At 42.4% G+C, this 24,483-nt stretch overlaps 1 protein-coding gene across 2 annotated transcripts in view; it reads left to right on the plus strand.

The window, feature by feature from the left end:
- IQGAP1 (IQ motif containing GTPase activating protein 1) overlaps positions 1 to 24,483 on the plus strand; it is a 136,786-nt gene that overhangs the window by 20,852 nt on the left and 91,451 nt on the right. The window contains exons 1-2 of one of the 2 annotated variants that reach the window (XM_055417868.2): positions 9,764 to 9,923; positions 11,952 to 12,051. In XM_055417868.2, coding sequence (XP_055273843.2) covers positions 9,869 to 9,923; positions 11,952 to 12,051 — 155 coding nt within the window. In that variant the 5' untranslated portion in view covers positions 9,764 to 9,868. Of the gene's footprint in view, positions 1 to 9,763; positions 9,924 to 11,951; positions 12,052 to 24,483 lie in introns of those variants that run through there. The other variant, XM_088829607.1, reaches the window with a different exon arrangement.

Here is a 24,483-nt window from a genome sequence, read left to right on the forward strand (position 1 = left end):
TGGAGAATTTCATGGACAGAGGAGCCTGGTGGGCTACAGTTCATTGGGTCGAAAGGAGTCCGACTCAACTGGGTGAGCATACATGCGCGTGCGCGCGCACACACACACACACACACACACATATTCACAGTTCCTTGGCATCTGAGGATTCCATCAGCCACCAACTATGTAGTCCTGTAGTATTTACTGTTGAAAAATACTTTCATCTTAGTGAATCTGTACAGTTTAAACCCATGCTGTTCAAGGATCAATTGTAGTTCTTGCCTCATAGGCCTGTTGCAAAGATCAAAAAGATATGGGCCTGGAGAACATTCATCACAAGTTAGCTATTGTTACTAGTAATGCACTGTTATCCTCATAGATGCTTAAGAAGCTTGCCATGAGGGAAACCAGCTCATGCAGGCTTGTCTCAGTATCCAGTCCCATGAGGGAGTCTGGTGTTCTTTGCCCCATTTACCTCTCTTCTCTCCACAGTTTGGTCTGGCTACCTCCTGGACAGAGGGATCCTAATATGTCTCTTGATAGTCCTTGTATTGTCCTTTGTCTCTAGCCTGGAGACTGCAGTAATGCCTTGTGGCTTATTTTAAGCCCAGCCAGGAAGTCAATGTTCCAACTCCTTGCTGGACTGATTTCCTGGCTTTCCTAATGCAATTTCTGAGCCTGTCGTGGTCAGCTGTCCCTAGCCCAGGACATGGATGTTCAGAAATATTTGCTGAAAGGTTTCCAGAGGCAATTAGGCATGCACCAGAATTGAATAAACACCTTCTCATTGACATGCTATCTATTATCTGTGAGCTGGTGTTGAATGGTGATTTGTCAGAGATTTTAGAATCACAAAGACTTAGGCTTGATTCCTCATCCTGATTCTTATGACCTTGAGCAAAATACCTAACCTCTTTGTGCCCGTTTCTCATTTATAAAAATGAGAATAAGTATATCTTTTTCATAGGGTTATTGTGAGGATTAAATGAGACAGTAAAGCACCTAGTGTGTTTTGGAACATGGTAAATAGTTGGTGAGTGAAGTGAAAGTGTTAGTCTCTCAGTTGTGTCTGACTCTGCGACCCTACGGATTATAGCCCGCCAGTGTTCTCTGTCCCTGGGAATCTCCAGGCAAGAATACTGGAGTGGGTGGCTGTTCCCTTCTCCAGGGCATCTTCCCCACCCAGGGATCGAACCCAGACCTCCCACATCGCAGGCAGATTCTTTTAAACAGATAGTTAAAAAAATTTTGCTCCTTTCTGAAAAACCGTGAGGTTGAAGATGTGTCTAAAGTCAAAATACCTGGCAGGAGATATGCCCAGACACAGGGTCTGGAATATCTAAATACTTGAAATGCAAAGCAAACTGGGTTTTCTTCCAATGAAGAAGTAAAGGAGAGTTAACACTTATGATTTAAAAAAACATTTATTCATTTATTTGGTTGCACCAGATTGTGATTGTGGCATGCAGGATCTTTAGTTGCAGCATATGGGATCCTATTCCCTGACCAAGGACTGAACCTAGGCCCCCTGCATTGGGAGCACCGTCTCAGCCACTGGACCATCAGGGAAGTCCTTAACTTAAACCTTAAACTTAAGGTTTAAGGAAGATGAAAACTGACTTTTTAATAAAGACACACTTCATAGTATTCTGTAATTTGCTCTGTTGACCCCTTTGTTCTATTCTAGTCTTAGCTTACTTACCCAAGTTGTTCAGTCTACAGGAAGACAGAGAAATGAGATCAAAGATTGCATAGATCAAATGGAATACTCACTTTTATTATTGGTTACTGCTCAAAAGACTCATTATGGAGATTATCTTGTAAGAGAGGAACAGGGTGCCCAACTAGCTCATAGTTCTTTTAATGCAAAATTTTACCATCAGCATATTTGGCAATACAACTCGTGAACCACTTTATTCCCCTCGCCATACACTCAAGTGTCCTAGGGCATATGTATTAGTTTTCTATTGAATTCTGAGCAAGCTTAACTGGATTTTTTGCTCAAGACTTGTAAGACCAAAGTAAAAATATTCACTGGACTGGGCTCTTACTTTGAGCGTCTGGGTAAGAATCTATTCCCAAGCTCGTTTAAGTTGTTGATAGAATCAAAATTCTTGAGTTTATACATGTGAAGTCCCTGTTTCCTTTGCTGACTGTTAGTCTGAGGTCACTCTCAGTGCCTCAAGGCTTTTTTCAGGTCCTTTTCAAGTGGCTCCAACCATCTTTAAAACTGGCAATGGCCCATCGGATCCTTTCTGTGCTTTGAATCTCTTTGACTTCTGCTACCAGCTAAAGAAACTCTATTTTTAAAGGGCTCATGTGATTACCGGGATAATCTCTCTACCTTAAGATCAACTGATTAGTAACCCTTCATTACGTCAGCAAGAGTCCTTCAAAACAGTACCTAGATTAGTGTTTGAATGGTTAACCAAGGGCAGAATCTTGCGCATTGATCTTAGAATTCTGCTTACCAGAGCATAGCTACGGCCCCCTGAAAAGCTATCTGTCAAATTCCTGAACCTTTGACCTTTAAGAGTATTGAAAAGCTATAGCCTCAGATTTCCCAGCCTCCTGTAAAAGAAGCAATATGCATCCAAGCCCTATATGTATTCATACAAGAAAAGGAACTGAAGCAGTCAAAAGTGTTGCTATTTAACCTAAGGAATCCATCCTTCTGGAAATTTTCTATATGAACTATGTAAAAAGCAAATCTTAAAATTCCAAGTGTAAGTATGCTGCATTTGTTGACAATTCACACTGAGTTTATTTACCCAAATTTCTGTCTTTGAGAAGTTAATGATCTGTCTGGGAAGACTGACAGGTAAATAACTGATTGTGATCTATGAGTTAAGTGCTATAATAGAGCCATGTAAAAGTACACACTTCTTGGAACTGAAGACATTTTTTTACAACTTAAGAATTATTTTGATTAAACATTAAAAAGAAAATAAAGCCAGATTTCCTTCATCACAGCATATTATATAGGATATAGTGTCAAATGATAAAAGTGTTATTTAAAATAATATACTCAATATAAAATAGAAATAAATTTAAATTTAATTTAAATAATAAAGAAAACAAAACCTCTATTATGCCTATACATATAGAACATTTGGGAAAAAGTTCACACATTCGATTTGAATTGGTTCTTTTGAATCATGAAGTTTGCCTGATAAGTGGTGGGGTCTGTGAATGATGGCTGAAGAAGGGGCCTACTCAAATTCAGTGCATTATTTCTATTACAGTTTGGAATATCTTGAAGACCGTCCATTTCATTCAAGAGATTTTTGCAGGAATAAAATTTCTGGTAGCAAAGGCTATCCATGGAACTAATATTTAGTTCTCAACTTATATTTTTAAAGAAGAGGAATTCGTTTTTCAATATCTAGGGCCTTGTACCTCATTCACTGGAATTGAAGACATTTTTGATTGCCTTCCAACAGCTTTTTGGGACATTGAGAATATCTTATCAATGATTTTATATGATATATAAAATCATATCTTATATGATTTTAAAAATTTGATTGACAATAGAGTATATTTATCACTGGGATTTAGGCTTCCCTAGTGGCAAGCCACTCCAGTACTCTTGCCTAGAAAATCGCATGGACAGAGGAGCCTGGTGGGCTGCAGTCCATGGGGTCGCTACGCTACTAGTCGGACATGACTGAGCGACTTCACTTTCACTTTTCACTTTCACACATTGGAGAAGGAAATAGCAACCCACTCCAGTGTTCTTGTCTGGAGAATCCCAGGGACGGCGGAGCCTGGTCGGCCGTCTATGGGGTCGCACAGAGTTGGACACGACTGAAGCGACCTAGCAGCAGCAGCAGCAGCAGTGACTCAGTACAGCGTCTGCCCACAATCCAGGAGACCTGGGTTTGATCCCTGGGTCGGGAAGATCCCCTGGAGAAGGAAATGGCAACCCACTCTAGTACCCTTGCCTGGAAAATCCCACGGATGGAGGAACCTGGTAGGCTACAGTCCACGGGGTTGCAAAGAGTCAGACACGACTGAGTGACTTCACTTTTCACTTTATCGCCAGGATTACTTACTAGGTCTTCTCTAAATCAAAACTGGAGTCAAACTTTTTGTGAAAACTATAACTTTATTTGGATCCACTTAGCCATTTCTAATGGCAACCCACTCCAGTGTTCTTGCCTGGAGAATCCCAGGGACGGGGGAGCCTGGTGGGCTTCCGTCTATGGGGTCACACAGAGTCGGACACGACTGAAGTGACTTAGCAGCAGTAGCAGCAGCAGCCATTTCTAAGTCAACAACTGTGACTCAGATGGTAAAGAGTCTGCCTGCAATGCAAGAGACCTGGGTTCCATCCCTGGGTTGGGAAGATTCCCTGGAAAAGGGAATGGTTATCTACTCCAATATTCTTGCCTGGTGAATTCCACAGACAGAGTCAGACAGGACAGGTTACAAAGAGTCAGACATGACTGAGCAACTTGCACTTTCACTTTAGTCATTCATCAAGCATGAATCTGTCATCAGTTCCAGCTCTGAAAGTTCTCTGTCCTTTTCTGAGAAATTAACTAAATTAACACATCTGCAATAACAATTATGGGACTTTCCCATCGACTACCTGGCAGCTGGCTAGTTTCTTTTAATACTGATTGTAAGGCTATCTGATTTCAGAAGTATTAAAATGTGAAAAAAATTGGGACTTTTTTTTTTTTTTGAAGACATGCAGTTGCTAAGTGCTATGGGAAATAAACGAGGAAGTGATTAATTTTGCTTGGGGAAGAGGTGACATTTGAGTTGAGTTTGGGAAGTTGAGCAGGAGTTTCCCAGGCAGATAAGAGGCTAAAAGCTATCCGAGGCCAAGAGAAATCTCTATTATGGTGTTTATCTGAACCTATTCTGTTAATATTGCTCCACTCCCATGAGTCTGTAAATTCCTTGAGGTCATGAACCAATTCTGTCTCCAAAACAGCCCATTAGCTCATTTTTTTGGTGGGGACATTTAATTATTGTTTACTTATTCTTTTCATACTTACTAACTTTATTCATATATATACTTATCAAAAAAATATATTATGAGTAGCTTGTTGTAGAACTCTTGGTAAGTACAGAGAGGCAAATATATACTGCACAAATCTGCTGTAATTCCCCATTTGGAGAAACCACTGTTCCTATATTGCTTCAGGCCTTTTTTAAAAATTCATATGTACATCTATATCTATCTACCTATACTTTTAATGCAAAAGCGGTATGTTTATTAGTTCATAATGTTATTTTTACTTAACCATCATATTAAAAATATTGATCACTATTTGCCTAGCCATTAAAGGAAATAATGTCAACTCATAGTTTTCTACTCTTAATTGACTAGATCTCATGACCCCAGCTGATTGAACTAAAGGCTTGGCATCTGATCCAAGGACAGCCCACCTTTGGTGGTCAGAGACATGCTCATGGGGTGAAAAGATGAGCTGGGCCAATCAGATGTCCCTGGATCATAGAATTGGGCAACTGACATCCTCAGTGGAGCTGATGGTGTAAGGATGCCATGGCCTTGCATCAAATAGAGGCTAGAGTTGTGAGGGAGCAGAATAAATTAGAATGGAGGAAGCTGGTTGTCAGAGAGAGGAGGGTAGAACAGACCTGTGGCAAAAACTGATTTGCTGAGGGGGACAGAGCCATGCCATCAGGCTTTTGTTAGTCCTATTTTTTTCTTGCTCTAGTGTTCTAGTCTATACATGTTTATTATAAATACTACCCTTTCAGTCTTCTTTCCTCTAAAGATAACCAAGTGGGTTTTTTGAGTTCCCTGGTGGTCCAGTGGTTAAGACTCAGTGCTTCCATGGCAAGGGGCATGGATTTGATCCCCTGCGGGGGGGGGGGGGGTACTAAAATCCCACGTGACATGAGGCAAGGCCAAAAACAAGAAACAACAACAAAAAAAATCAGTTCAGTTCAGTTCAGTCGCTCAGTCGTGTCCGACTCTTTGCAACCCCATGAATCATAACACGCCAGGCCTCCCTGTCCATCACCAACTCCCGGAGTTCACTCAAAGTCATGTCCATAGAGTCGGTGATGCCATCCAGCCATCTCATTCTCTGTCGTCCCTGGCTCCTCCCGCCCCCAATCCCTCCCAGCATCAGACTCTTTTCCAGTGAGTCAACTTGTCGCATGAGGTGGCCAAAGTATTAGAGTTTCAGTTTTAGCATCAGTCCTTCCAATGAACACCCAGGACTGATCTCCTCTAGAATGGACTGGTTGTATCTCCTTGCAGTCCAAGGGACTCTGTGGGCGTCTATTTCTTCAAGTCTGACCAGAGCTATAAATCATTACTTATAGCTGTATAGCATTCCATTGTATGGAGCTGCCATTACTGAGTAAAAACCAAGCAAACAAAAATAACCTAGTGATGGGCATTTAAGATGTTTCCAATAGCATCTTCATCATCAAATTTTTTTCACATTAAAAATAACTTTGCTACAATATATTCCAAGAAGTGAAATTCCTTGTTTGAAGGATGGCTGTGTAGCCACAAAGTTGGACTTCAGAAATATTGTATCAATGTACAGCCCAATCAGCAGTGCATGAGAAAGTTTGCTTTTTTACCCTCTTGCCAATAGGATCAATTAGGTTCTGATGAACCTATTTGCAGTGCAGGAACAGAGGTGCAGACAGACTTGTGGACACAGCAGAGGAAGAAGATGGTGGGATGAATTGAGGGAGTTGCATTGAAACATATAACCTGTAAAATAGCTAGCTAGTGGGAAGCTATATAACATAGGGAGTTCAACCTGGTGCTATGTGACAAATTAGAGGGGTGCGGTAGGATAAGGGGTGGGACAGAGGCTCAAGAGTGAGGGGACTTACGGCTGGTGCACGTTGTTTTATGGCAGAAACCAACACAGCACTGTAGAGCAGATATCTTCCAATTAAAAATAAATTAGAAAAAAAGAAAACGTTGGTACTCTGATGTCAGTTATGACCATAATGTGCATTTCTCTAAACTTGTTTTCATTGAGCAGGCATATGGATTCTGTCATTAAACAGACCTGAACTTGAGTTCCAGTTCTGCCTATTGCTGTGTGGCTTCAGTTGAAGTACTTAGTTCTCCATTTTCTCATCTTTAAATTGTTGAGATAATAGTTCTTTGTTAGGATTATTATAAGGTTCAGATGAGAAAATAAATATAAAATACAAAGTCCAGTAAAGCCTCAGTACTTAAGAAGAATGACAATTTGTGACAATTAGATAAAGCTATTTTAGATATTTGAAACTCAGTGGGATATGAGCTTAAATATCTAATACCTGTTGGAACTGTATGGTTCAAAACTTCCCTGGTGGTCCAGTGATTGAGACTTCTTCCAATGCACAGTGTGTGGGATCCATCCCTGATGGGGGAGCTAAGATCCTATATGCCTCGGGGCCAAAAAAAAGCAAAACATAAAACAGAAGGAATATTGTAACAAATTCAATAAAGACTTTAAAAATGGTCCACGTCAAAAACATCTTTTTAAAAAGTGATTTTGTTTTGAAAAGCTTGAGAAAGAACTAATTTCTGAATTTGTAACAAATTAAACCTTTGGCCATTTTTTTTAAATGGAGGTGTTCTATACTTATAGGTTATCAAGTATCTCACTTTAATATTTTAAAGGAAGAATGGGTAAAATGAAAGTTGCTAGAGCAAAATGCCTGGAGTCAGGTTGTGAAGTGGCTTGTTTGGTATGCTAAGGAACTTGGGCCATATCCTGAAGAAAGTATTAGGAAAAGATCATAATAAGGAAGAATATGACTGCATTTGTAGTTTAGAAAGAATAAGCAAGTCTCTGCAGGGACTTGGCTGGCAGAGTGGAGAACAGAAATGATGTAATCACAGTGGAGACAGAGACAAAAGCAAGACACTTCAGAAATAACACCAACTGCACATAAGACATGAGATAAGGAGCCTGGTGTGTCCTAACTGTGAACTGAGCACTACTAATAGCTGTTATTCCCTGATGTTTGGATCTGCTAGGGTTGGAAAAACTGGACTGAGTAGATTTCCCTGTGATCACTGGAATCTTCTGTGAAATATTGTGAACTCTTTTCAAATATGAGTTTTAAACATCCTGAGCAATTTCGTTCTGTGTTTTTGCAAATATAATTCCTATCTGTCTGGAAAGGTAGTTTAATACGGAGGAGTTATATACTGGATCGTTGTAAGAGAAGAAAAAACTATTGTGATTTTATTTTGTGGATTGTGTCCTCAGATTTCAGAAATAAATCTTAAAATTTATTTAAAATAAAGCATACCTGTGTTCAGAGCATGAGTTCTCTTAATGGAAGGTCACAATGGCTACCATAGCTTGTGATAGTGCCCAGAGCTGCTGGCTGGATTTCAAGCAGGAGCCCCACTATCTGTGGACTAGCCTTTATACTAGTTTATCTTTTAAATCAGACACCCAAATAGTTAATATTTTCAATAAGTCTTCAAAAAAGAGAGGTTGAGCCCTTGGAACTAGATTTTTAAATTATATTTCATAAATCCCGATAATCTTATAGTTTATCCTATATCAGACTTTTTGTCAATTAACAGTGCCTCGAACTAAGGGAGTTGGTGATGGACAGGGAGGCCTGGCGTGTTGTGATTCATGGGGTCCCTGAGAGTCGGACACGACTGAGCGACTGAAATGAACTGAACTGAACTGAATCCTGCCAATGTAGGAGATGCCCCCTAGGATCCTGGGTGGGGAAGATCCCCTGGAGGAGGAAATGGAAACCCACTCCAGTATTCTTGCCTGGAGAATTCCATGGACAGAGGAGCCTGGTAGGCTACAGTCCATAGGGTCACAAAGAGTCGGACACGACTGAGCGACTGGGCATACCTAATAGGGATTATAACAGGAGCAGGGTCAGGGTTCGACCCGTTCAAGTGTCTGCGGGATTCATAGGTTAAAATGACCATTACACAGCCGAAAATACTGAACTGGGGCTTCTAGGAAGTCTGGTCTGAGAAACATATTTACGAATCTTCAGCAATTTAAAGGAACGTGCATAAAGTTATTCAGAAAAACGTGGGCAAAGAAAAAAACGGAAGAGGGCTGAGGACAGAATTCCGTTGCATACCAATATTTTAAGGGCAGGCCACAAGTTGCAAGGAGAGGAGGCACTCCTAAAAAGGTAGAGTCCCCTAAAAGGAAGAACTTGCAAAAAACAGTGGCAATGAATCTAGGGGGAAGGAAATCTGGACAAACACAACTCTCCTGCTTTAGCATCCACTTCTCAGATACTAGCGGGGTTAAGCAGTTCAGCTCCAGCGACAGCTGGCGAATCTGGGAGAAGACCTGACGAAATCTGGGAGACTTGTCTCGACTGCCAGTCTGTGCGGCCCCTTAGGGCAGTTTGGGTCCTGCATGTGTCCACAGGAACACACTGGGCCACATCAAAGGAGGGCTTCCTTGAGCCCTTTGGTGCGGAAGAGTTTGGTTAGGCGGGAAGGGGAACGGACGATGCTCACGTTTTCTATGCCAGGCTACAGACACTGGCGGCATTTTGGTAAGTGGCGCGGATAGGGCGGCGGCCGCGGAGGGCAAAGATCCAGGGCCGGGGCGGGTCTTCTCCGTCCAGAGGAGCTGCCAGCGAGTAGGGTTGGCGGGCAGGCTCCGCCTTCTTCCTTCCGCCTCCAGAGGGCTTTGTGGGTGCAGGGCGGGGGCCGGGGGCGGAGCCGGGAGGCGCAGGCCACGCCTCCTTCCGCCCTCTCCTGTCGGCGCGGCAGGGCGGGGCCGCTGGGGCGGGGCCCGCGGGTGGGGCCGGCGGCGCGGGGCGGGGCCTCGGGGACCAGGGCAGCCCGCGCACTGTGCAGTAGCTGCCGCCGCCGCCGCCGCCCGCGCCTCCAAGGGCTCGCCGCTTCCTGAGCAGAGACCCGGGCTCGGCCGCCATGTCCTCCACGGACGAGGTTGACGGACTGGGCGTGGCTCGGCCGCACTATGGCTGTGAGTGTGGGCTCCGCGGCGCGGGGGTCCCGGGGCTGGCTCGTTGTCTCCCCGGCGCCGTTTTCCCGGGGGGCTGGCCGGGCGGGTGGGGCAGGGCGGCTATGGGCCGTGCGAACCAGGAAGAGCCGGTGCGACGGGCTGGCGGGTGGCGAGGCCCCCAGCCCGCGCCCCCTCGGTGTCCGAGGCGGCGGGGAGGACCCCGGCCGCCCCCACGCCTGGTCCCGGGCGCTGCGGCCGGAGGGCCCCACCCTGCGCCTCCCACCGCCAGCTCGACCGAGATTGGGGAGACGGCCTAGGGTGAGGTGGCAGGAGGACGGTGCAGGGCGTGTCCCGGGAACCGGAGACCCGAGACGCGGGCTCTGCTCGGGCTTCGCGGGAAGGCGCTGCTCGAGCGCTGCCTGCGGGTACATCCAGGGTCCAGACCTGCCCGGCCCCAGGCTAGCTGAGAGGTGCGGCCCTGGGCAAGTCACTTCAGCTTTCTCGGGCTTAGTTCCCTCGACAGGATTTCAAAAGTGAAGACACAAAAAAGAAAAACAGAAACATACCTCTGACTTCCTCATTTTCCGAATCTCATTTTCTGTCCCTGTCCTGGGACATCACCGAGCTGCAGGTGGAATAGTTATCGCTGGCCAAAGGAGGGCCTTTTGGAGTCTTCAGGTTTCCGATTTTATTTGATATTCTGAGAATAGTGTTTTAGGCTGATTTCACTCGACAGTTCTCTGCGAGGTATCATGTCAAATTTGTGACATTAAAGCTGAGTAAGACCAGACCCTGCTTTCAAAGAACGTTTTAATTAGGGAGGCAGACAGGTGTAACTATCTAATGATAATAAGGAGGGATAGAGATAAAGGTGTCATGTGAACCAACCGGGCTTAAAAGGTAATGTGGATGAAGAGGAAGGGTTTGGGAAAGGCAGTAGGAACACAGATGGGACATTTGAACAGAGCCTTGCAGGATGCTGTGCAGTTTGACAGGGCAGGGTGGGGCAAGACACGAGGGTGAAGCGGAAGAGTGTGAACTAAGTTATGGAAGAGAGGAGAGTTGTGTGTGTTGGCTCCTGAGTTGTGTGCAGTACACAGTGGTGTGGGGGCAAGAGTTACCAAAAGTAGTTGTGGCTAAATTGGGAAAAGCATTGAATGCCAACCCCAGCACTTAGGCATTTTTTCTGCTTCCTGGATGCCCATAAAGGAAACAGGTTGCTTTGAAGTTAATCTTGGGGGCTTTTGAGACAGACCGCCTGGGTTTGAATATAGGCTCCATCATCTATTAGCCTTGGGGCAAAGATCACCCAACCTCAGTTTCCTCATTTGTAAATCATTTGATAATCACAGGATTGTTGTGGGGCTTCCATGGGAGAATGCATGTAAAATGCATAGTACAATTACTGCCACTTAGGTTTCAATGACTGCTGGCTTTAGTGATTAATAAAAAAGTGAAAAAGCACAAAGTGCTCTGGATCGAGAGTCTGGCAGATAGATCAGCTCAAATTTGGACCAAAATCTCAAGTCATATAGTACATGTTCATAATATTCATAATGTTCATAAATGTTCATAATGTTCATAAATATTCCCAGGTTGCTCATCAGTAAAGAATCCACCTGCTAATGTAGGAGACGTGGGTTCGATCCCTGGGTCAGGAAGATCCCCTGGAGAAGAAAATGGCAACCCACTTCAGTATTATTGCCTGGAGAATCCCATGGACAGAGGAGGCTGGCGGGCTACAGTTCCTGAGGTTGAAAGATGGGCAAGGGGCAACTTAGCAACCGAACAACTGTAACAACTATATAATATGTTATTGTACTTAAAAGTACAGTAACATAATATTGTACTTTTAAATAGATACTAAAATGAATATATAGCAGTTGAAAAATGGTTCCTATCTAAGGAAAGTCATTATAGTACACCTGGCTATCCACACGTTACCCTAACTCTCCAGGTGACCAGCAGGAATTTGATGCTGTGGCATTCTTTCATCGCTCAGGAAAGGTTACAGATTCTTGCGCTTACATTCTTTCTTTCATGTTTTAGCTGTCCTGGATAATGAGAGACTTACTGCAGAGGAGATGGATGAGAGGAGACGTCAGAATGTGGCCTACGAATACCTTTGTCATTTGGAAGAAGCAAAGAGGTAAAGATTGGCTGGAGAGAAGATTGGGAGAAAAGAGCTGATACTGTGTGAACAAACATAAAGATCTCATTGAGTATGTTGTAGGTGTGACTGTGGGAGGCAGGTCGTTTGAAGGAATAAGTAAGTATAGCTAGGATATTTTTTTTGTAGGAGCAAGTAGCCTTGACAGTAGTTAATCATGAAACAGTCTGATGGGCACTTTTGTTCAGTCTCTAAGTCATGTCCAGTGGGCACTATGTATACTGAAAGTTTTCCAGGTTTGTGCTGTTCAGTTTTATGCTTATGGTGCATGTTTTGGGCACTCCCAGCTTTATGGGAGAAAAGCATTTTTAAGGTTTCAAGTTTTGGGCCTTAATGTCTCACTGGTTCATTACTGGTTTTGCTTTATATGTGAATTGGGTCCGTTTTCCCCTTGACAGTGCTCTGGGTGTAGCTCCATCCATTTGGCAATATTCAAAGACTGTTTACCAAAGGCAGTGTCATCTGCATTCTTCGTGAAGTTAATGTGCAACTGCTGTTTTCCATTTTCAGATGCTCCAATACCTTGTGGTCTTAGAGTGTCGATTTACTATCAGTGGTTCATTTCTTTTGTTCCGGTGCTTGTTTTTTTTTTTTGCAAGATTGTGGGATAGATAGATGTAATTACAGATCATGTATCCTATAAATGAGCTTTGGTGGAAAACGCCAGCAAGGGAAAATGAGAGGTTTTGTGGTTAAAGTCTAATGAAAATCCAGGATGTTTCCAAGGGTGCTAATAAACAAGAGTTTTTTGGTCATGTTTTGCCTTTTTAATTTTGAAAATCTTAAAACACTACAGGAAAGTCCAGAGAACAATACAGCAAACATCTTGTATTCCAAAACTAGCAAATGTCAGTCCTTCAGATTTTTCCCTTTGCTCTAAAAAGGCACAGTTGGAGTCCCCTTTGTGTTCCTCCCTGGTCCCATTCTCCTTTCTATTCCTGGGTTACCTCTGATAATGCATTTGATGCATCTGCTTGAATCTGGGCTTCTTTTCTGAGTGTAAAGCCCTTGCATGAGACTGGGGGGAGGGGTGAGGGGATTAGTGATGATTTAGGTGGAGAGAATGGTAATAACACTTGTTTTTCTAAATGGAAGGTTAAATGGAAGGAGGTGAATATGTTATTAGGAAGGGGATGTTTCTCATGGAAAGTTTGTAAGGAACAAAAACATTAAGTCCTCTGTTACTCAAGTTATGGACTAGATCTAGTTTTAGAAGGTAAAGAATTTGAAAGGTGTAGCTGATATGAAAGACCACCTTGTGCTCTGTGAAGACTTGGTTGGTGTCTTTGTTGAGGTGACCTGTGGATGAAAGAAGGGCCCCAAACTAACTTCCTTCCCCTGTCTAAAACATTTCTGCTTTTAATGTTGGATTTGCACGGTAAAATTCCCTTTTTAAAAAAGGGTATTTTAGTTAACATTCCCTTGCGACCACTAATCCAGTTCCACTATTATTATTTTTTAATTTGGCCATGCTTGTGGCTTGTGTGATCTTGGTTCCCCGACGAGGGATCAAAATTGCACCCTTGGCATTGAAAGCTTGGAGTCCTAACCACTGAACTGCCCAGGGAAGTCCTCAGTTCAGCTTATCTAGTTCAGCCATCTCATTTCAGCAAGGAAACTGAGGTCTGAATGTCCATGGTCATGTGTAATTTTCTTTATTGAAGAGTAGTTTCCATCATTTTAAACAGTGGTTTCTAACCAGCTGTGTACATCAGAATTGTCAGGGGAGCTTAAAAAATGTGGCTATTTGAACTTTACCACAGAGATTCTGGTTCAGTAGATCTGGGCTAGAAGATCCAGATATCTATATATTTTAAAAACTCCTGATGGTTCTGATTGGGCTTTCCTGGTGACTCAGTGGTAAAGAACCCAACTGCCAATGTGGGAGATACAAGTTCGGTCCCTGGCTCTGAAAGATCCCTCTGGAGAAGGAAATGGCAATGCACTCCAGTATTCTTGCCTGGAGAATCCCATGGGCAGAGGAGACTGGCGGGCTACAGTCCATGTGATCGCAAAGAGTTGGACATGACCTAGTGACTAAACAACAACAGCAAAATGGTTCTCATGATCCCCCAGTAGAGAAATGAGATTGAAAATCACATTTTAGAACTCTCCCTTACTTTAGATTACGATAGCCTGACTAGGATGGTGTTCTTTATCACATTTCCTTCTCCAAGTGCTGTACCAGGAAGGCATTTCATTTCCCTCTACTCCAGAACATGTTCTTTTCTGGCAGGTGTTTTGTTTTTTTTCCCTTTTCTTAGAATAAAAAAGGATCCCATTTCCTTTAAAATCCATCCAGGGGCCATGATCCCCTGGGACGTTTTTCAGTTGGGTGCTTCTGCATACTTAGGGAGTGACTAAGGTGGTGAGACATTTGAGACAGTCTTGATTTTTCATGCTTTTGACTATAGGGGAGAGCATTATAGTGGCTTTTTATCCTTGTATACTCTGCGCTTTGGCCCCACATTGAGGAAATGTGCCAGATTTATTTTATGGAGGCAGTTGCAGAAGATCTGGATGCAGTAGCTTTTGTTGTTTGTTTAAAGCTTTGATTAGATTATCAACTTCGAAGCACCTCTTTAGACTTTACACCTAGAGAGGGCTAGGACAAGAAGCCTGGGGATGTCGTGCTGAGAAAAGGAGACTGGGATACCTCCTGGCCACCCATCGCGGCTGCTGCCACCCCTAAAGAGTGTCCGAGGTGTACCACAGACATATCACATGCTCTTCCTTATTAGCTGCGGCTTCAGCCACCAGTTGTGTCTCCCACCCTGGTGAGCTGGGGTGTATGTACCTTGTGTGCTGCCCAGGCTCCTCTGGCACAGGTCCTTTTTGCCTCTTTGGATTGGTCCCATCTTGTTTCCTTCATAACCTCTACCCCTCCCAGTTTGGAGGAGTCCCAAGGTCTGGAATTTATACCCACTCCAAGGCCAGGAAGAAAGATCAGAGAGATCCAGGGGAGAAAAGGTTCCCCTCTTTAGTTCTATTTATAATACTGCTGCTCCTCCCACTTATAGCCCCACCTTATAGCACAGTGGCCCCATTGTGTATCCCCAGGGCACTGTGCTTTCTCCTGTACCTGCTGCAGCTCTGTTGTGGGAAGAGAGGAGAGCGTGTGGAGGGAGAGAGCAGTAAACAGGGAGTGCAGGCAGGGAGTGTAAGTGAGCGTGTGTGTAGGAAATAAGTGAGAGCGTGTTGTGAGTTTAACCTGAAAGGTTAAGTGGGAAAAATTAGGAGTGATTCTATAAAAGTGAACATTCTGGGAGTGGGTGGGAAATAGAAACTGCAGAGATTCTGCTTTACTCTAGTTTTAATATGGAAATTAAGTTATTGTTCTAATGCAGTGTCATCAAGTTTTATGCTGAGGGCTACAGAGCAGACCAAGGGCTTTTTATTAAGTGAGACTTCTTACATTCTGTGTTTATGCTTAAACATGGGCTCATGTTTATCCTATTGCCTGTTCTTGACTGGGCTTTACATTTGTGTTGGCTAAGCAGCAGTTGTACAGGAGAGCATTTTTCACTCAGTTGAAGGAGGTGAGGTTTAAATATATGAGATATGGTAAGTGTTCAGTAATAGAAAGATCAGAAGTTCAGGTGAAAAGAACTGAGAAGGGAATATAACAGTCCGCAGGGGAGGAGAAGGAATGAGTAGGACTAAAAATGAGAGGAGATCCAGTTAGGTTTAAGGTCACAGGAAGGTTAATTCCAGCATTTCCACAGGTTTGACAGTTTAGGATTCCTTCTTTCAGAGGAAAGAGCCTGTCATGGGTCTCCTTCCTCTTTCTCAAGTCAGGGAGCAGAGCAATTCCTCCCCACCCCCCCATTCCCCCAAAGCGGGGAAAGTGAAGGCTGTTGCTGGTTGGAGACTTGTCAAAAACCATGTGATATTAACAAGAGTGTAACACTAAATAGAAGCTCTTTACCTTCTGTAATTTAGGCCTGTTGAAAAAGTATCTTGCAAAGAAATTGGTCCTTGAGAACACATTCTCTTTTGTACGTATGAATGTCTGTATCTGGCATCGAATATTTTCCAGATCTCCTTTCCTGTAAGTGGGATCAGAATTCCAGTTACATCTGGATGTATCTAGGCTGGTACACTGCGATCATAAAAAGAGAAATTAAAGATGTTTAACTTGAAGCTTGCCCACCAGCTTGGAGAATTCTCTTAGGGAGGAATATCACTTAGAGATTGGGGAGGGTCGTGGATTGACCCAAGCTCTCCTTTCACAGATGAGAAAACAAATTTGTTTGATGAGGCCCAGTGTGACTAAGGAGCCACAATAAATGAAACTTTGTAGTGGTACTTTCGAAGTACAAGCTGGATGCGTTCATGTGTTTATGATTATCAAGGAGAAGTATGGGGTGGGATTTATTCTTAAAATGGTGACATAGATGAAAGTCTCTTTTTTCTGAAATTTACCTAGTGCAACTGCCTTGGACGCACTCCATGGTAAGAAGTGGGTTGCTTTTTAAAAGTGATAAAACTGATTCAAACTATGAGTGCTTTTTCTTGTTATTACAATGTTACAAATTGGCAGATATGTTCTCAGCATGGCCACATAAACCTCGCCTACAGTGTAGCTGAGCCGTTTAGTAAATTTACAATTTGACAAATGTGGACAGTAATCTGGTATAAATTAGGCAGTCTACTAGTTATTAGCTGTTGTGATTACTAAGAAAAGTCATATGACCATAGTCTCATAATACTTACAATTAAGTAAAACAAAATTTGAAAGCCTGAATAAAACATCTTTGAAAATCTTGACTGTTGAAATACTCGAAGTGTAAAGAATGAGGACTTTCAGTTTTGGCAGGTGTGAGTCTGATTCTGGTCTTGCAAGTTTCTTAACCTTAGGGGGCAGAGCCCAAGTTTGTACTTTTCAGAAAGCTGTGCATTTTAGGGAGTTGAGGTGAGTGCCTGGCACAGTGTCTGAAGTACAGTAGGCACTCAATAAACATATTCTTTATCCTGGTCCTTGGGGAAAAGCAGATTTACTGTGAACACGAAGAGGCATTCATAAACTTTTCTGGGAAATTTTCTCGGTACTTTCAAGATTCTCAGGGTTGATAACTGTAGTTTTTTCACTTCATTCTTAAGCTGTTGTCTGAAAGAACAAGAGGATACCTCTAGGTATTGAAGGGTGTGAGAAGACTTTTCCTTTTTACATAATGCTTTTCCATGTACTTAAAAAGCTTTTTGAAGGCAATGGCAACCCACTCCAGTACTCTTGCCTGGAAAATCCCATGGATGGAGGAACCTGGTAGACTGCAATCTATGGGGTCTTGACGAGTCAGACAAGACTGAGCGACTTTACTTTCACTTTTCACTTTCATGCATTGGAGAAGGAAATAGCAACTCACTCCAATGTTCTTGCCTGGAGAATCCCAGGGATGGAGGAGCCTGGTAGGCTGCTGTCTATGGGGTCACACAGAGTCGGACACGACTGAAGTGACTTAGCAGCAGCAGCAAAATGCTTTTTACAATGATCATGTATTTTATACTGAAAAAGGAATGGATTAAATAAAAGGAAAAGCTGGGAATTCCCTGGTGGTCCAGTGGTTATTAGGACTCTGCACTTTGACTGCAGAGGGCCCAGGTTCAATCTCTTGATTGAAAAAAGAAGAAAGAAAAAGGAAAAAGTGTCCAAGTATATAATTTTTAGGTAGTGGTAATCACAAATTTTGGGCTTCCCTGGTGGCTCAAACAGTAAAGAAATTTAGAATGTGTAATTGTCATCTTAATTACTATTTTCATTGGGTACATGATGTCTGTAGTTTATTTAGATTTATTCCAAAGTTATATTGCCTTGATTTCTGAAAAGATTAAACGTTTTCCTATATGTTTGTTTACTGTTTATTTTATTATGCAAATTATCAATGGCATTTGTCTGTTTTCTAAAGTTATATTGTTGATTTTTGGAAGCTTTCTTATGGGTATCAACCTGTTGTATTGCTATATTTTCTCTTGATTTTCCATTTTATTCTTTCACTGTATGGAAGTTTTAAACTTTATGTAGTTTAAGTGTTAATCTTTTTGTAATTTCTTCTATCTAGTTTAATTTCTGTAAGGCTTTGCTAAAATCTGAAGTTTTCTGTTAGCTTTTCTATGATTTAGTGATTTAATTTTTTAAGTATCTAAGTCTTTAAATTTCATGTTTCTAAATCATTCTGATATTATTTAAAAATAATCTTTCTACTATGTATTAGCGAATATTTTAAAAATACTTTTTGACAATTTGAAACTTGTAAAGTTCTTGTTTCTTATAAAGTGTCCTCATGTTACATATTACAGTTGATACCGGCTTAGTAATTTTGCCTGTAAATGTGGAAACTCTTCTTGACTTATATCTTCATATCTTTTTTGTTTATTTTTGCTCTTGGAAATTGTTATACCTTTAATAATTGGTTCTAATTTAGTAGTCTTTCTTGGAGGTGCCTGTTGGTAGGCTAGATATCTCAGTGTCTTACGGCTGATCTTGTCTGTTTAAATCTTCTGTTTCACTGACTTGGTTTTCTGCCATCTTGGTTTTTCCTCTTTGAGTCTGTTAATGGTGGTTGCTTTGTCCTGTTGCAGGGTTCATTTTGGCCTGTTAACTCCTTTTCCCCCTCTACTGTTGTTAACAGATCAGAAGGTCTCTGATTTGGCTACAAAATCCTTCTTTCCATCTGGAAAGGATCCTGTATGTATCACTAAATAGTGTGATTAAGGATCCTTTTCAGGTGGAAAAAAGGAGTTTGTAGCCAAGAGAGTTTGTTACTTTACCAGTTCCCCTTATTTTCAGTAAGTGTTGGAGGATCTCACCACAGGAAATTGGTGTTAACCGGTTTGTCCGCCAGTCAAGGTTAGGAAAGTCTGGTTGGGCTAAGTCTTGGGCCATTAGTTTGACCTCATCTGACATATTTCTTCTGGCCTTAGATGTCAAAGCAGCAGTTGTTCATATGTCTTGATGTTCCCCATTTAAGAAACATTAAAAATATACTTGAAGGCCGAAGTTGGCATTTTCTAGGAATGTGATTTTCTGACTTTCCATGATACTCTGTCTCTAATTTCTGCATGATTCCTTCTGTTTCACAGTTTAGCAATTTGGGGATACCTGATGGTAGAAGGACCTGTTTCCGTGTGGTATTTGATGGTCGCATGGCTGTTTCCGTCTGGGGCTGCTAAGTAAACCCTTTCACAGGAAGTATTTGTGTAAGAAAGTGCTGGTAGGCAAAGTGAGACCATCCGGAAGTGATTCATGCGACTGGGGTTGTTTGTTTAAGTTGGGACTTGGTTGCCTAGAGACCATATCTGAGCAAGCTGAGTGAAGTGCCACATGAATGCAGAGGTCCCATTGCCTACCTGATCGAAAAAGGACCCTGCCATTTGATTTTTCTTCTGAAAGACCTTCTCATAATCTCATTGATCTCCGTACTTTGTATGTGAATCAAAAAATCTTAAACATATAAATGAAAAAATCTGGTTAAAGGGTTTATGTTGAAGACAAATCTACTTGCTTAAATCTGAATGTTTAAAATTTTTTTCTTTTAATTGTGCAATAGAAAGAATTAATTTTTTCAGTGTTTTATTATAGAAACTTTAATACTTCAGATACCTTTACACCAGCTGCTGCTGCTGCTGCGTCACTTCAGTCGTGTCCGACTCTGTGTGACCCCATAGACAGAAGCCCACCAGGGTCCCCCGTCCCCGGGATTCTCCAGGCAAGAACACTGGAGTGGGTTGCCATTTCCTTCTCCAATGTGTGAAAGTGAAAAGAGAAAGTGAAGTCGCTCAGTCGTGTCCGACCCCTAGCGACCCCACGGACTGCAGCCAACAAGGCTCCTCCATCCATGGGATTTTCTAGGCAAGAGTACTGGAGTGGCTCGCCATTACACCAGCTAAGAGGTAGCAAAACAACCCCCACCCCCCCAAGCCAAAAACCAACCCTGCAGTTTGCATGGACAGTGTGATATGCAAGATTTCCTGTTTGCCCCGAGGGCAGTGTCTTCCCCTGCTTCATCATCATCGTCATCATCAGTACCATTTATTGAGCACTTAATCATGTACGGGGTACTATGCTAAGCACTTAATATGTATTGTCTAATTAGCTATGCTTGAAGTCACGCGAGGTGCTTATTCTTATCTACATTTAACAGAAAAGAAAGCAAAGCGCATAGAGCTTGACTCACCATCTCTTTAAGTAATAGATCCAGATTCCAGGCTTGGTGAGGACTCCAAAGCCTTTACTCTTCCCTGGTCCAGTCTCTCACTGCTGAAGTTTGTGCTTCAACATCTAATGCCAGCAACATTAAAAATATACTTGAAGGCCGAAGTTGGCATTTTCTAGGAATGTGATTTTCCTAGCAGTTACCAGTAATTAAGCAGAATGATGGTGTGTTGTGTTTTCAGATGCTAAGTCATCTCCAACTCTCTGCAACCCCACTACAGTATGCCAGGCTCCCCTGTTTTTCACTATCTCCCAGAGTTTGCTCAAATTCATGTCCATTGAGTCAGTGATGCCCTTTAACCATCTCATCTTCTGCCACCCTCTTTTCCTTTTGCCTTCAATCTTCCCCAGCATCAGGGTCTTTTCCAATGAGTTGACTCTTCGCATCAGGTGGCCAAAGTATTGGAGCTTCAGCATCAGTCCTTTCAATGAATGTTCAGGGTTGATTTCCTTTAGGATTGATTGGTTTGATCTCCTTCCATACGACATTCCAGTGAGATAGGCGTTGTTTTTATTTTAAAGAGGGGCAAAAATAAGTTGGTATCACATATTTCAAGGTCTGTGGAACTCAAGCCCACTTCTGTGTGACACTATCACTACCGCTGTCAACCTCTACTGAAGGGACAGTGTTTAAGTCCACAATTCAGTCAGCTAGTTCCCAGACATTGAACAGCTTCCTTGGTGTCAGGTGGGTGAGGGAATGTGAGCTGTTTCTTGCTTCTCATTGCAGAGTCTCTCTTACCTGCTTCATATAGGTGGTCTCTGTATTTGCCTCATGTATTCTTGCGTCTAACAGATTGTCGGACTCTGCCTAGTATACTTTTTCTTATTCACTGCAAAGCTAAAGATAGTGATAGGCATACATGAGTAACTGCTGACTGTTGATTGAGGAAAAATTTGTGCCTGCATGCTTATAAGGGATGCAGGAAACATTCAGTTAAGTGATTTTTTACAGGGGTCTAGAAACATAACTTGGGACTTCCCTGGAGGCTCAGTGGTAAAGAATATCTGCCTGCGAATTCAGGAGACTCAGGTTCGATCCATGAGTGAGGAAAATGCCCTGGAGGAGGAAATGGCAACCCACTCCACTATTCTTGCCTGGAGAATCCCATGGACAGAGGAGCCTGGTGGGCTGCAGTCCATGGGGTCGCACAGAGTCAGACACCACTGCGTGACTACACAACAACAGTGACAGAGACATAACTGGTCTGTGATGAACTTGAGTCTGTTTGACTTCTTTTACCTAACTCCTACTCATTAAGATGGCCTCCCAGGATTGGAAATGGACGCAGTAGAGGTCCCATGGTTACATACAGCAACTCTGGGGAGACTAGAAAGAAGGCCTGGTTAGTTTTCTTCTCCCTTACCCGGCACGTCTTCTCAGTTCAGCTCAGAAAGGTTTTCCTCCTTCCCAGTTGCTTATTTTTTCTATAGTGACCTCATGCAGACAGGAGTGGCATTGGAAATTGCCTTGGACAGTTTGGCAAGAATTGTATTTTTTGGTGTTGTGGGTGGAGGAAAGGCCTGTCTCCAGGCCTCTATTTCTTCCTTACACTGAATACCTTCCTGTTGACTCACTGGAAATCCTAACGAGAAGCAGAAGGAGCGTCGGAGAGGCGGCTTCCAGCCCAGGGCTTGGCTTCTGTCGGGCTAGAAGTCTGGGGACTCAGAGGACTCTGGCTTTAAGAAAAATTGTGAGGCTTTTGCAGTAGAAGGAAATACTATTGTTGTGATAGGTGTTTATCCATAAGGTAGACAGCATCAGCCTTTTGCTAGGGATCATTAATCAGCCACATAAAAAACTAAGACTGTTTCCTTGAAATGGCTTAATTAGTGATCCTAAAAATTGAAGCAGAGGAATTGAAGTATAAAAAGAGGGAATGGGGCACATTTAGAAAACCTGAAAGGAAAAAAAACCTATGATCATTAAAAATAGAAAAATGATATAAAAATAAAATTTAAGAGAATTCCCTGGTGGTCCAGTGGTTGGGACTTCATGCTTTCACTGCCAAGAGCGAGGGTCCAATCCCTGGTGGGATAGCTAAGATCTGGTAAGCCAAGTGAAGCAGCCAAAAAAAAAAAATTTAAATTGAAAAAAATCTCATGGTGTAGCAGATCATTTTATTACAAATAACATACATCTCAGATAAAGTTTAAAACAGCTAAAAGGAGACAAAAATTACTTATCACTTACATGACAATCACAGCACAGTGTTTTCCTGCCCCGAAGACATTCCTATGTCGTTTCTTTGGACAGTGCTTCTTAGTCATTGCTAATTTGACAAGTTTGTGCTAGACAGTGGCTTGACTTTGGGGGTTTTCCTTTAAAAAACTCAAGAATACCCACAAAGGTGTTGGCAAATTTGTTCTTTAACTTTTTAAAATTAAACTTTTATTATTAATCATTTAAAAAACAGGTAATATAGGGACATGATACTTATTTCAGAAGCTCTGCTAGGATATTCAGTAAAGAAAAAAAACAGGCTGCCTGCCTAGTCTTGTTTCCCAGGCACCCAGATCTTCTCTGTATATGCAAATCACTTTGTTTCCTTGCGTAGAAGTAATAACACTATACTTTCTTCTTTGCATCTTGTAACATATTCTGCTTCATTTTCTTTTCCCCCTTCACAGTTGCATGGTTTTTCAGTGTATGAATTTAACATATCAGTGGACATATCCCTCCCAGCTTTTATTCTTATCAGTAGTGGTATAGTTAGCAACGTTGTATGACTGCTGTCTTGCATTTATGAGTGTTGTAGGATGAGTTTCTAAAAGTGGAATTTATTTTTTGGTTTTGTTTTAGATCACTTTATTGCCAAACAAGTTGCTACAGATTTATGAGAACAAAGCATTTGATTTTCAAGGAACCTTGAATTTTAAATATTGGAATAAGGGATTACCTCTCCATGGATATTAAAAAGAAAAAACTCCAAACCAAGAATTTACAAAGATGAATTTATAATCATCCTTCTTCCAGTTTATCTTCTTTCTCAACCTCACTTGCCAGCTCTACTAGACGTTCAGTTAGGCAAACCTAGAAATTACTTTTTTTTTTTTCCTGTCACCTTTCAAGTCTAATTGATGCAGTTTTTTAGTGTTGTTTTAATACATACATGTGCAGACATGAGTGCACACACACCCACACCCACACACCATCTATTTCTGTCAGCTCACCCCATCCTCACTGCCACTTCCCATATTCAAGCTACTCTCATTGCCTAACTGATTTACAAAGATAACCCTTCATTTGGTCTCCTATCATCTGGGCTTTACTGATGGCTCAGCAGTAAAGAATCTGCCTGCAGTGCAGGAGATGCGAGTTTGATCCCTGGGTTGGGAAGATCCCCTGGAGGAGGAAATGGCAGCCCACTCCAGTATTAATGCATGGAGAATTCCATGGACAGAGGAGCCTGGAGGGCTATAGTGCGTGGTGTCGCAAAGAGTCAGACACAGTGAGCATGCACATAACCACTTTTGATCTCTTCCAAGTGATTCTTTATCTTTAAAGACAATGATCATTTACAGGCAAATACCCCGCCCCCGCCCTGTCCCCCAGCCCAATGCTATCCCATGCTATTTAATTTCCTCTCTCCTTCATTAACAGTTATTTAAGATAGGAAACAGCACACTTGCAAGGTGCTGGTGGAGTTTGACTATCCAGGTTCAAATCTATGATCTAAACCAAATTAGTTTGTTTTTTTGTTTTTAGTCACTAAGCCTTGTCCGACTCTTTTGTGACCCCATGGACTGTAGCCTGCCAGGCTCTTTTGTCCATGGAATTTCCCAGGCAAGAATACTGGAGTGGGTTGCCATTTCCTCGTCCAGGGGTTCTTCCTGACCCAGGGATCGAACTCGAGGCTCCTTCTTGGGAGGTGGATTCTTTACCACTTAACCACCAGGGAAGCCCCAACACATTAGTTGAAGTACTGCATTAGTTATATTATACTAAAAGTAGAATTTCTAAGTCAGTGGGAATATCCACATTTTGTTGTTCAGTTGCTCAGTTGTGTCCGACTCTGTGACCCCATGGCTTCCCTGTCTTTCACCATCTCCCAGAGTTTTACCAAACTCATGTCCATTCAGTCAGTGATGCCATCCAACCATCTTATCCTCTGTCATCCCCTTCTCCTCCTACCTTCAATCTTTTCCAACCTCAGGGTCTTTTTCAGTGAGTCAGGTCTTGGAATCAGGTGGCCACA

Source organism: Moschus berezovskii, chromosome 21 (genome assembly GCF_049115385.1).
Source record: "Moschus berezovskii isolate FMDL1 chromosome 21, NW_MosBer_1.0, whole genome shotgun sequence".
Taxonomy (NCBI): Eukaryota; Metazoa; Chordata; class Mammalia; order Artiodactyla; family Moschidae; genus Moschus; species Moschus berezovskii.